We start from the raw sequence: 14,158 nt of genomic DNA, 5'->3' as shown, positions 1-14,158 counted from the left end.
AGTGTAGAGCAGCATGGATGAGCCTGTTCTGAGCATGTGGACTGCTTGGGCTTGTATGCCATTTCAGCATCTTCCGACCTGGGTGAACTTGGGCACTACTTAACCCCACTGAGACTCCATTTCTTTATCTGTATGGTGAGAATAACAATAGCCCTTACAACATAACTTACCATGAAGAGGATACCTGAGTTTATACAGACAGGACAGCATCTGGCATAGTTAGTTCTACTATATTAAGTCTATTTTAGCATTATCTGGTCCCCAGGGAGGTGATGTGTTACCATACCAGGGAGCCTGACACCACGGATCCCAGGTGCCCTTCTCTTGCTCACTAGTCCCTTGAATCTCTGGTCATGTAAGGTACAAGATGCCACATAATGAGGGCTTTGAGCCCGGGCATGTGCTTCATGCAGCACTGAGCTGGGGCTGAGAGCTGTGATGTTGCTGAAAGCAGCTCACGGGCTGAGATGACAGGGAAACTGCCAGAGTGTTGCGTTGGAGTCTGGGAGTTTGGATTTCCTTCAGTTTCTTCCACGACTCAGCTTCCAGGCAAGAACACATGCTGGCCAAAACCGTCCATCATAGAAGTGCAGTTTGCTCTGAATTTTGCAAGAAACTTTTGGAAATACGGATTCTGGGATCTGTTTAGTCTTCCTCTAAGAATGAAACTACACGGTAGCAGAGAAGTCCCACAAAGAATATATATATAACGCATCGTTTCCCCAAATGTACTTCACTAAGGAACTACCCTTCATCCTGCACAGTTTTCACCTTTCAGAGAGCTGGTGTGCTCAGGAACACACTTTGGTTAATGCATAGTCAAACTAGCAGATAAGCGTTCACATGTGTGTTTAACAGTCAAACAAAGCAATTAGGAAATAGCAGATATAAAGTCTGGAAATGCCTAATTTAAAAACCCGTAGCAGGGGCGCCTGGGTGGCTCAGTTGGCTAAGATTCTGACACCCAATTTTGGCCCGGTTCATGATCTCAGGGTCGTGAGACTGAGCCCTGCATCTGGCCCACGCTCAGAGGGGAATCTACTTGAGATTCCCTCTCTTCTTCTGCCTCCATCCTCTCACATAAATAGATCTTTTTAAAAGATAAACACCATTAGCAGAATTTTCTGTGCTGAATGGTAGCGACCACAACATTCTGGAAGTAGGTCTGTTGGAACTCAGGAGCAGTATGAGGAGTTCTGTGCCCTTACTTTATGTGGAGGCTGAGCAGCAAGGGTCTTTATTCCTGTGTGAGGGGCTGTCCTGGCTCCCAGCAGCGCTTTGGCCCCTTCTCAGTGACAAAGTCCTGCTTGGTCAGGAAAAAGGGTCTTTCTGGAGAGACATAAGGGGATCCCCAGATTTCCAGAACCTCATAGTTCCCTTATTTGAGCTCACCATCCCCACCCAGGCATATCTCTAGGGGACCAAGTTTCCTAAGAAGAGCAGGGGTGGGATATGCAGTAAAGAAGGCTAGTGCAGGACAACATTGAATTGTGTAGTAGTTAAAAGCATGTGTTGGGAGGTTCTGAGCCTCCAGCTTTGTCATTTCTTAACTTCTCAGATTTTGTTTCCTCCATGGAGCTATGATGATAACACCTCCTGCGCAGAGAAGAGTTAACATAGCAGGCTTGAGCATGTCTTAGAAAAGCCGATTTGCAAGATTGGCCCTTGGGTGGCATCTGGGAGCTCGGATTCCAGGAGGGTTCCCACCTTTCCCTGATAAAAAATGATTTACTGTGACTGAACTGTTTATGTGAACAATACCGTTTATGCTGAACCCCTGCTTTTCTTCTGGAGGCTAAAATTTTGGCATGGCCCAGGCAAAGGGTGCCTATGTGACTAATACTGAATAAAATCCTCAGGCACTGAGTCTATAAAAAAGCTTCCTTGGTAGATAGCATTTTTTCATGTATTGTCACAGTTCATGGCTAGAGGAATTAATCAGGTCCTGTGTGAGTCCACTGGGAGAGGACCCCTGGAAGCTTACGCCTGGTTTCCCCCAGACTTTGTCCATGTGCCTTTTCCCTTTGCCGATTATGCTTTGCCTACGTTCACTGTAATGAATCACAGCTGGAGTGGAACTGTGTGCTAAGTTGCTGTGAGTTCTCCCAGCAGATAGAACCTGACAGTGGTCTTGAAACATTCCCCTCCCGGTCCCACTACCAATGTAGGGTTATTGTGAGGTTTTGGGGTTTTTTTAAAAAATATTTTATTTATTTATTTGATAGAGAGAGATCACATGTAGGCAGAGAGGCAGGCAGACAGAGAGAGGAGGAAGTAGGCTCCCTGCTGAGCAGAGAGCCCAATGCGGGGCTGGATCCCAGGACCCTGAGATCATGACCTGAGCCGAAGGCAGAGGCTTTAACCCCCTGAGTGACCCAGGCACCCCGGGTTATTGTGAGTTTTAAGTGCGAGTGGACGCAATGAACCTTGAGCACTATGCCAGGGACAGACTAAGCACGGACCTCTCAGAGAGAGGAGACCATCTATCAAGCAGATCTTGGGTTTTAGGAGGGCCTCCTTCCTTGTATCTCTCTGCTTCATGGTGTAAAAAGCCTCAGGATTCTTTCACCTGACTGTGAGATTCCTCATTGCTCTCAGAGTAATGGCCATTACTAATGAAATATCTCCATCCACCATGGAGAGTCTCTCTCTTTTTAGTCAAGTGTGAGCTTCACAGGAACGTTGCTTGAAAATGTAGAACTTTTTCATTTTCCTTTCTGGTTTCTTCCTCTGTAACTCTTCAACTCAATCTTACTAGATATGTCTCGCTGTATTTATAACCATTTATATTATAGTTGTATCTCAGGGTACAGTGTAGGAAAATTAATTCAGCCACAGATTTCCTCTCCACAACTGCCTTATTTTAGAACAAGAACAGTATTCGTTCATTGATATTTTCTTTTTTACATTCTCATTTGAGTGGCATGGCAACCACTGGGACATTCACAGTCAGGAGGAAATAGTAAAACATTTCTATTCTGGTTCTAAAAATATGTGACCTAGCATTTTCAGTGCTTGTTCATGTGTGAATTCATGTAACAAAACAAAACCAAAAAACCCCACTTCATCTCATGTGATTTTTCTATGATAATTGCTATCTTGTTTTTTTTTTTAAAAGGTCGTAAAGTTTATTAAAACAGGTGGACTCAGCCAACATATGACCAAATTATATTTTCAAATTATTTTTGTTTTCATGAAATAACACTGAAAGATGGGATGTAGACTCACTTACTTACTTGGCATAATATCCTGGCCATATTACAGGCCCATATCCAACCAGAGAGTAGTATCACAATTAAGATTCCTCTGAGTTAATAGAATTGTATAGCAGCTAATGTAGTGACCCAGATTGAACATTATTACTTGTGACTTTGAAGCAGCTAAAGTAGAAGAAGAAAAATGATGGGCATCTGAAGATACAAGATAGGGGATGATAAGCAAGTCTTTGCTCTTAGCATTTCTGTGCCAAAATGTACTCCACTATGTAATGACTTAAAGCAACAGATAATTTAGTGTGTCCTGATTCTGTAGGCCAGCACTTTGGACCTAGCTCACCTGCATGGTTCTTCTGCTGGTTTTGACTGGACTCACCTCCTAAATAGCTGCTAGTCAGCTATGTGGCTCTGCTACCTGGACCGATTCCTGGTTGGGCTGATGGGTGGCTGGACCAAAGTGTGTCATCCTCAGCAGGATGGACTGGCCTTGTTCCCAAGCTGGCTGCTGGTTCCAAGAGCAGCAGGTGGGCAAGCCCCAATGTGCAAGATCATTTCATGCTTGTGTCATGGTTTCTTTTGTCCCGTTGGTCACAGCAAATTACATATCCAGGCCCAGAGTCATGTGGGAGAGACCCACCCAGGGGTATGGACACTGGGAGGCATGAAACATTGGGAGGCCATTGCAAGGGTCGTCAACCACAGCTGGATTCCTTTTGTTCTTTACGTTTTTGGCTTGGGGTGTCCTCAGATGTTTAAAATCAGCTGACTTATATTTATTAGTCCACTTTTGTAAAGCACTTAAAGAGTTTTTTAAAATTATGCTCTCCAAAAGAGACAACACATCAAGGTGTTTTGAGCCTTTATCGTTCATTGATTTTTCTTAATCACTTGATGCATTTTCCAAATTAGTCCAAAGTAACAACCAGGATGGATGGGTAAATGGGTTTTGATAGAGTCTGGGGGAGTTAAAGCTGTGAGGAATCTAGTCAAGAGAATACATATCCATCCAGTGGTCTAAATGTGACCTCCAAAAGCCATATGTTGAACTCCTAATCTTCAAAGAGATAGCGTTAGGAAGTAGGGCCTTTGGGAGATGACCAGCTCATGAGGGTTGAATCTTGTGAATGGAATTAGTGCAAGAGCTCCCTCTTCCCTTCCAACATGGTTCTAGGGGAAAGATAGCCATCTGGGAAGTAGGTTCTCACTAGACACCAAATCTGCCAGAGCCTTGATCTTGGATTCCAAACTCCAGACCCATGAGAAAGAACCAACTATTGTTTAAAAACCTCCCAGTTTGGGGTATTTTGCTATTGAAGCTCAACAGACCTAGTAGATATCGGTAGAGGATGGAATGGGACCGTGAGAAAGTTTGAAGGCAGCAGGAAGACCCCGTTTGCCAAGCAGGATAACTGGTTACAAGAAGAAACACATTTGAATGGAAGATGAAGGCTAGGGAGAGAGAGAGGGTGGGGAAGAGGGGAAGAGCAGGGGAAGATGCTAACATCTATGGAGCTCTTACCCTAGGTGCTAGTCATGAATAAATGTACATTGCTTGTTATTTTAGTCCATCAGCAAATATTTGTTGAGTCCTTCTGTATGCCAGGCACTGGCACATCATAACGAATAAGCTAACAGTATCCCTTCTCTGGTGGATCTTCTACTCTAGTAGGGAAAACAGGCACCAGGCACACCATTATCCCTAATTAATTGACAGCAAGTGGATGTAGGCTGTGAAGAGTAGGTACATGGAGCTGTGTGAATGGATAAGCCACCTATTTAAGCCTAAGTGCTGAGATAAGGCTTCCCCAGCAAAGCTACAGTGAAACCAAACCATCTCCCTTTATATAAAGCCGGGTTTTCAGGATTCCCAAAGTGATCATGATTGTCCTATTCACAATAAACTAAGAGATGGAAAAGCAGTTACACCCAAGAGCATAGTAGGTAGGTGAACCAGCCTGGGATTCAAACCCAGGATATCTTAGATGTTTTCAGTACCATTAAGCACACAGTGACTATTTTACAGGTATCCTGAAGGTATCCTGGTCACAGAATATGTTTCAATTAGGTAAACCACATTGTTTCAAATAGACAAAATACACTGTGCAATGTTCTAAACAGAATATCCATTGAAAAGTGGTCTTCCTCCCTGCCTTGTCCCTGATGCTCTCTTCTCTCCTCTGCAGGCACTGCCGCTCAGGTTTCTTGTATATTTGTTCAGAGATCTATTTAATATTTGCAGCACTTAACTTTGTGCCAAGTACCTTTCAGAGTGTTTTACAAACATTTGCTTGTTTCAGCCTCATCATAATTGTATATGGTGAATGTGATTTTTTTAAACATTTAACATATTACTTGTTTCAGGGGTACAGGTCTGTGAATCATCAGTCTTACATAATTTGCAGCACTCACCATAGCACATACTCTCCCCAATGTTCAGCACCCAGCCACCCCATCCCACCCCCCAGAAACCCTCAGTTTGTTCCATGAGATTAAGGGTCTCTTATGGTTTGTCTCCCTCCCAATCCCATCTCGTTTCATTTTTTCCCTCCCTACTCCCCACAACCCCCCGCCCTGCCTCTGAAATCCCTCATATCAGAGATCATATAATTGTCTTTCTCTGATTGACTTATTGGTGATTGTGATTATTAACCCCATTTTTCATCTATACCCCTGTTTGTCCAAAAGTGTTCAGATATTAAGTGCATGCCAAACTTTGAGATGCTTCTCCCACTGTACCTGTCAGCTTTTGCTTTGCTAATACCACATAACAAGGCTGGAATCTTAGTGGCATAATTATAAACATTGCTTTCTTACCCCGAGTCCCCTGTGACTCATCTGCACCTGAATCCAGACTGGAGGTTGGATTTGGGTCGGTTTCACACATCTCTCCTTCCAGGATCCAGGCTGAGGGAATATGCACAAGACAGGTCTTCTTGCCAGATGGCAGAAGCACAAGGAGGAAAGTGGAGACACACAGTGCCTTCAAAACCCTCTACCCTGGACTGCACAGCAGTCCCATGGCCAAATCCAAGATCAGTGGGACAGGGAACTATGTTCCACATGGCAAGGGCAAGGAGAAAACAGATTAGGAACGAAATACCTCCTCTATGCACCCTGAAAATCCAACTTTTGTCTTTTGCAGCTGAGACAGAGAGGAATCATTGAAAATCTAGAACTGCAATGGAATCATTTTTCCTGTCGTCTTAATGCCAGCGAGATCTAACCAGTGATCTCTTGTTCTGTTTGCATTTCCCAGGTTTGCATCATGTTCGGAAAGAAAAAGAAAAAGATTGAAATATCTGGTCCCTCCAACTTTGAACACAGGGTGCACACTGGGTTTGATCCACAAGAACAGAAGTTCACGGGCCTCCCCCAGCAGTGGCACAGCCTCTTAGCGGACACGGCCAATAGGCCGAAGCCCATGGTGGACCCTTCCTGCATCACACCCATCCAGCTGGCTCCCATGAAGGTATGGCGGGGATTCTGTCTTTTAGTCGGCTCAAGAGGCATGTTCTCATTTGAAGCAGGGCACGATCTTTACAGGCAAGCTAGAAAAGTGCCTAAATCATGCACTTGTTTTTTAAATCTCTGCTGATGATCCGTACTTATTCTCCAATGAGTATAATATTCCCCACTTATTGTCAATTGCAGCACATGAAAAGGAACCTCAGCTTTCAGATGTGAGATTTTTTTAAAAATCAAACACATAAAACACATAAAATGCAATCACAAAATAGAGAAGCCCTATTTCTACTTTAAAATGGTGTTTGCTAGTCTTCATACCGAAGAATATTATTGACCCCCACTGGTAAGTGTTGGCGGTAACTTCTGATTAAATAGAAATTAAATAAATTAAATAAAACCCTTTAGGTGTTTTGCATTTGCCCTCAGAATGATTAAACTTGTATATAAAACTTAATACTAACAGATTTTCAACAATAATGATTCTTATGTATGTATATACATGCACATATACCTACATACCTAAAATAGTGTGCATGTTTTATATGTAATCATGTTTAAATACATATATATTCATATTTGTCTTCATGGTCTAGCTATTTCAAATAAAAATGAGTCACTTGAGTCTTAGGATATAATTTACCTTAAAGAAAGGGCTAGTAGATTTTTGGCAAGGGATGTTCATGAGAGTAACTGCATTAAAGAAGAAATTAGTTCCAATAAATTTATTAGTATTAGTTATTATGTTATGTTAGTCACTATACAGTATGTCATTAGTTTTTGATGTAGTGTTCCATGATTCATTGTTTACATATAACACCCATCACTGGGAATTTCAGGTATGTCAAGTGACTATAGAGAAAATCCAGTCATTGCTATTTCTTTTTTTTTTTTTTAAGATTTTATTTATTTATTTGACAGAGATCACAAGTAGGCAGAGAGGCAGGCAGAGAGAGGGGGGGAAACAGGCTCCCTGCTAAGCAGAGAGCTTAACACGGGGCTTGATCCCAACACCCTGGGATCATGACCTGAGCCGAAGACAGAGGCTTTAAACCACTGAGCCACCCAGGCGCCCCTCATTGCTGTTTCTTTATGTGTCTCAGAATGGTATGAATTCTGTAGACCACCAAGCAATTGCCCAAAAGCTATCTATGGGGGTTAAATGTCATTGAAGTTTATTGTCCTGTTATTTAAGAGATTAGATTCTATTCTGTGTCTCTTCCTCATGACATTAGCAAACATCTGAGGTATGAATACCTTCTTCTGAGTAAACTTGGATATTGAATACATTGTGTTTAAGTGTTTAGACAAAACAGGAATGGTTGTGTTTTTAGAGGATGCAAAAAAAGAAGCCTACCTGGTGAGTTACTGGAAATTCTTAGATCACCAAGGCTGAATAAATTAGCACTGTGATTCCATCATTCAAGCATATTTTTTGTCATTTTCTTTTGGTACTGTTTTGTTTTGTTTTCTATTCTGTTATTGAAATGGGTGGGTCTGTTCAACCCAAAGATAAATACAGAGTCTTCTAATTGTGCATTTTGTCAGTTTGATTTTCTGATAAGATTTTGAAATTTTTCAGGCAGCTAAAATGCAAAATACTCGAAAGATGGATATTTGCGAAGATACATCTTTAGGGACAAAAAGGGTAATGATACTTAATAGAAACTGACCAATTAACCAACTCTACTGGTTGATATTAGGCAGTATCCTTTTATTGAATAGGATTTTCTCCCTAAGGGAAGCCTAGTGCTTCAGAATGACTAAATAATTGGTGGGGGAGGCATATCTGATACGAAACTGGGACTAGAAAGAATTTGTTTTTTATTTATTTTTATTTTTTCTCATATCCCAAGTTTTTCTAAAACTCAGGCATTGGAATATGCATTGTGTGCAGAAAATTCTCTGCCACTGATCGTCACAGAGAAGGTAAAATGCCCAAGTGAAATACAGTTATTGAGTGTGGTTATCAGATGATGAGGAACATTCTAGAAGGAGGCAGTCTTAGTATAACATCCTAGCTAAAGGCCCAGGATGTGTGCTGTCTTACTAGAGAGCATCGTTTATTCACTGTGGTTTTTTCACTCGTCTGAGCCCTAGCAGGCCCTGGCTGCTGGTAGAGGAGGACACGCCTATCTCAGTGATAATCCACCGTTCTTGGTGGATGGTGGACTTAACAAGACTTCTAGTTCATTTCTTCCATCTCTCAGGTGGGCTGGCCCATATCCTCTATGACAGCCCCATGGAGAGTCAGAGCAAGGTTTCCTACCTGCCAAGCTCCTGAGCCTCAGGATTCTCTTACTCATGGTAGGGGCCTTCTTGCTCTGATGTCCTATGAGTGAGCCTCCAGTCTGTATGAAATGAAAATATTTTTTAGAGACACTTATATGCAAACCACAAGATGACTGGAAAATACATCTCCAGCGTAGACCCAGGCCTGAATTTTGCACATGGGACTTAAGGCACAATTTTGCCTGTGAGAAAGAAAGTAAATACAGATGGGGAGTGACAAAACAGTACTCAGCTAGGCTGAATTTTCCCCAGAAGAAGTAAAGTTAAGCAAATGCTTTCAACTGAAGGATGCCCCATAAATCCGTACTTGATACTCTCCTCCTGATCCTGAGTGCAGTTAATGCTATTGGGCAGTACTGGTGGTCCGAGGGAATCCTGCAGACTCCACCAGCCCCTCTAGAATAAAGAAAATAAAAGGCTCAGGGGGCCAAAGTATGTCATGTGGTTCGGATGATCCCGCTCTTTGGAAATGTCTTCTCTGAAGAAATCGTCCCTATTTTAAACATATTATAATAAATCATGCAGAATCTGTTTCAGAAGTCTGAACAACCCTTGAAACAAGTTATGAAGTAATTGACAGAAAGGAGTGAGAAGAGCTGTGCAGATTTAAAGCTTTTTTGACAAAGTTCTTCAAGTAAAAGCAGCAATTCTAATTTGCTCAGGTTGTCCTGTAACGGGGTCAAAGAACAATGAGAGATCGCGACGTGAAAACAGTAAATGGAAGAAATGCATAGTGCCTTGCACTGTGGCAAATTGCCGGTTCCTGGGTAGCCATCAGTAAGCTTTGGGCAGGCTGGTTCTGAAGGAAAATTCACCAGCACAATGAACTCTTCTCTGATTAGAGCTTCAGCTGTTCCAATTCATAACCTTCTTTAAATTGCTTGTCTCCCTTGCCAGGACACCCTTCTTCCATATAGATCGATTTCAGTCAGTGTTTCTTAAACTATAGTCCATCCGAGTCCCCTGGAGGGCTTGATAAAACACAGATTGCTGGGCTCATCCCCAGAGTTTCTGATTCAGCAGGACTCGGTTGGGGTCAGAAATTTGCATTTCTAATAAGTTTTCAGGTGATGCTGATGCTGCTGGTCTGGAAACCACACTTTAAGATCTTTGATTTAGGTAATTATAAAGGAATTTATCTGCATAAGGTATAATCAATACAAGTTTATGCTGGTCAGGATTTCTAAATGCTCAGAAATGTAACCAAAAGCACAGGTTAGCTCAGACTTGCATCAGAAGTTAAAATGCGTGTACTCAGCCAAAGGCATGTAGGCAAACTGAGAAAATCTGAGCCCTCAGAGGTGGTGGAGGGGTTTGGGGGAGATCCCTTTAAAACATTTTGTAAGTACCTTTGGGAAACTCCTTTTTCTGTCCAACATCATTTTGTCCACGGAACATCATAAGCAATATTACCAAAATTACTTCCGAATGAGATGCATTTATATAAATGGCAGGTTGAACGGTCACATTGTTCTTGTCCCTTGCTTCTTAAACTTGGACTTTAATCAAAATCTCTTAAGGAGTTTGTTACGACCCAGATTCCCCAGCTCCAACCTAGAGATTCAGATTCAGTAGATCTGGGGGGGCTTGGTGATTTGCATGTTGAACAAGCCCTCATTTGCTGCTCATGCTGCTGATGGTTGAGGGGAGGGGCACATTTTAAGAACCACTGTTTTAACTGGACTAAAGTTCGAATTTAATGGTCACTCTCTGAAACAGCCGAGAAATCATTTAAAAGATGCTAAAAGTAAATATAAAGGATGATATTAAAAAGCCTTTGTAGCTTCTACCTAACGTGAACAGATAGCATGTTTTAATATTTGTTTCATATTTGGTTTTCAGTTTCAAGTATAGAGCTATAGAAATAACAGTATTATTTGTTATACTGAAATCTTACTAAACGATGTCATCCTATATCTAATATTCTCCAACTTGCTGTTTTGTTTAACATTGTTTTGAGATAAATCATATGTATGTGTAGAAAATGAGTTTATTTAGGAATTAGAGGGTTTGGAGGGTTTTTTTGTTTTGTTTTGTTTGTTTGTTTGTTTTTACAGTTTATCTGTTTCTCTATTAAGGGATATTGACAAGTATTTGCTATTTGTGAGTAATATTGTCATGAACGTCCATGTCTCCTTAGGCACATGGTGAGAAGTTATTTTGTAGCAGTTCTCAAAGTATGGTCTGAACTCTTTGAGGGAGTCTGCATGATCAAACTCATTTTAATGTACCATGGGGTCATTTGCATTTGCATTTTCCACTCTCACTCTCTCCTAAGTGTACAGTGGAGCTTCCTAGGAGCTACATGACATGTCTTGACGTCATTGGTCTGATACCCAATGGAGCAGTGCTTTGTATTCTTATGTTCTAGATATTTCTCAGTTTTGATTTCAAATACAGTAAATGTTGATAGATAAAACATAAACCAAAGTATTTCGGAGTCTGTCCTCCATAATTATAAGAAGTTCTGGAGACCAAAAATTTGAGAACCATTGTGTTTAGGCTGACGTCAAATTTTAAAGATTTTTTTTTTTAAGATTTTATTTATTTGACAGAGACAGAGAGAAATCACAAGTACACAGAAAGGCAGGCAGAGAGAGGAGAAAGGAGGCTCCCCGCTGAGCAGAGAGCCTGATGTGGTGGGGCTTGATCCCAGGACCCTGAGATCATGACCTGAGCCAAAGGCAGAGGCTTAACCCACTGAGCCACCCAGGCGCCCCAGGCTGATGTCAAATTTTATCATATGTGGCTTCTACAATTTGCTCCTCACCCTCTACTGATGGTTTTGGGTGGTTTTTCTTTTTTAATAGAGATGTCTGTCTTCTCTAGTTGGCTGGTAATCTTCAAGTCTCTCCAACTATCTGAGATCCTTGGATGTAATATTCCTTCCTTTTCAGTGTCACAGAATATAATTTGCCCCAACCAAGAGTTTCGGCATCATTGAAAATCTCTACATCGTTGCTCACCATCCCTTCTCTAATTTATCTTTCAAATTCTTACTGACAGTCTTCTCTTTATCTTTTCAAGGTTGAAGATGCGCAAAGAATACCAAAGCAAAACTGGCTCCGCCTGGGTTTGCTTCGTCTTTGTCATCTTTGGTGTTTTATTGTCCTTTAAAGTGAGGTTCTCCTTCCTCCTTTACCCTTGGCCATCACGTCAAAAAGCATCCTACTCTCAGAAACAGGGAAAATCAAGAGCAGGAAAGGCTCAGGTCTGGCCACACCGTCCGTCCTTCTTGAGGGCTTGTGCCGCTGTTTCGTATTCTCCACCAGCAGAGCCTAAGTAGAAAGCTCATCACAGAACACTCCCATCATAATTACTCTCTGATTCTCCACCCTCTGTCTCTTTTCCTGATTCACAATTTCACATTCAGGATTTATGTCTTCAGAGCCACATCATCCTTAATTTAGTTCTGTTTCCATGGGACTCACCACTTGCTTGGGAAGTTTTGCCATCCACTTTTTTGAACTACAAGGCAACTCTCCAACATTTCTGGCATTGATTTGCTTTTGACCCAAGGGAACAGGGTCTCCCAGGGATCCTTCTCATTTCCATGTCACCGAAGGGCTCTTCCTCACTGCTCAGACTTAAGTGTGGAGGGATCATTTCTTCTAGTGCCACCTTCATCTTCTGAGAGCTGTCACCAGGGGGTTCAAACTGGGCATCAGATGGTTGTCGTGCTCGTAGCCAAATGACACTCACGGCAACTGTGAGAGTCGAAGGTTGCCCCTTCATGACTTTGGGGCCCCTGTGCCTGTTTCATGTCTTATAATCTGAAAGCCTCCTACACTGCTAGCTGCACTGAGTGATTCCTACTCTCTTATTTTCATCCCAGTGTTTTCCACCGGCTACCCTCTTACAGCTGATAGAGCCCCCCCATGATTTTCTTCTTAAATCTGCGTGGCTGTACGTCTTCCTCCTTTCAGGTCTGTTCCCACTAAAATATCCTACTCAACATAGAAGCACCTTCCTTACAAGCTGAAATCCAGTGCCCAGATGCTCACCCTGCTAGGCGCTTAGGATTGGAAAGAGGAGAGAGGGTTCAGGGAGTCCGACACTGGAGCAGAGGCCCAAGATCTGCCAGTTCTGTGTGTCTTTAGATAAGTAGCCTACCGACTTCTTTGAACAGATGTCTCCTTATCCATAAAGTGAGGATCAGCTTATGTGGCCAGGATCCGAACTCTCTAGGAGCTTTAGTGTGTGGAAGAGAATGCGTTCTGCAGTTTGTACTTCGGTTTAATAATGGAATAAAATTACAGATCTGGTGAGCAGTTCTTTAGAAAAATATCCCTTATGACTGAATTAATTCTGTTGATCAAATTATATATTTAGATATTAATTCATCAGAGTCTTCCAAGCATTTCAAGAAAATCAAGATTTCTTGCCTGCTTCAACCATAAACATTTTTAGAAAAAGAGTAAGTGCCTATAAACCAACAAAAACAGTAAATAAAATAAGATAAAAACAGAGAGAGTGACAAACCATAAGAGACTCTTAACTGTAGGGGAAAAACTGAGGGTTGCTGGAAGGGAGGTGGGTAGGGGGATGGGGTAAATAGGTGAAGGGCATTAACAAGGGCACTTGTTTTCTTGAGCACTGAGTGTTATATGAAAGGGATGAATCACTAAATCCTACTCCTGCAACTAATACTATACTGTATGTTAACTAACTTGAATTTAAATAGAATCTCAAAAGAGAAAAAAGGCATAAATTATCATAAGGCCATGAAATGTATTATTACACCAATACCTAGCCTCCTATACAAATATTGATAATGTCGGGGCGCCTGGGTGGCTCAGTGGGTTAAGCCGCTGCCTTCGGCTCGGGTCATGATCTCAGAGTCCTGGGATCGAGTCCCACATCGGGCTCTCTGCTCAGCGGAGAGCCTGCTTCCCTCTCTCTCTGCCTGCCTCTCCATCTACTTGTGATTTCTCTCTGTCAAATAAATAAATAAAATCTTTAAAAAAAAAAAATATATATATATATATATATATTGATAATGTCATTGTTAAGCATGTACAAAAGGTTGCCGATCCTTGTTTATTAACTCAGAGCCAGTTCTGAGATCTGTATCTTTAAAACCCACAAGATGCAGAAAATTTTACATTAATTTCACTCATTCATTTATTGAGTGCTCATTCTGTCCCAGGGGTAGTTCTGGGCGAGGAACTTCCTATTTGAATAAGAAG

General features: G+C 41.8%; 1 protein-coding gene across 3 annotated transcripts in view; it reads left to right on the top strand.

Annotated features, from left to right (window-relative positions):
• Positions 1-14,158, top strand: part of PAK5 (p21 (RAC1) activated kinase 5) — a 295,578-nt gene that overhangs the window by 185,124 nt on the left and 96,296 nt on the right. For all 3 annotated transcript variants that reach the window (XM_059134013.1, XM_059134011.1, XM_059134012.1), the window contains one exon: positions 6,472-6,684. In XM_059134013.1, coding sequence (XP_058989996.1) covers positions 6,481-6,684 — 204 coding nt within the window. In that variant the 5' untranslated portion in view covers positions 6,472-6,480. The remainder of the gene's footprint in view (positions 1-6,471; positions 6,685-14,158) is intronic.

This window comes from Mustela lutreola, chromosome 9 (genome assembly GCF_030435805.1).
Source record: "Mustela lutreola isolate mMusLut2 chromosome 9, mMusLut2.pri, whole genome shotgun sequence".
Taxonomy (NCBI): Eukaryota; Metazoa; Chordata; class Mammalia; order Carnivora; family Mustelidae; genus Mustela; species Mustela lutreola.
The sequence above is the reverse complement of the archived record's forward strand: the minus strand, read 5'-3'. Positions and strand labels throughout refer to the sequence as shown.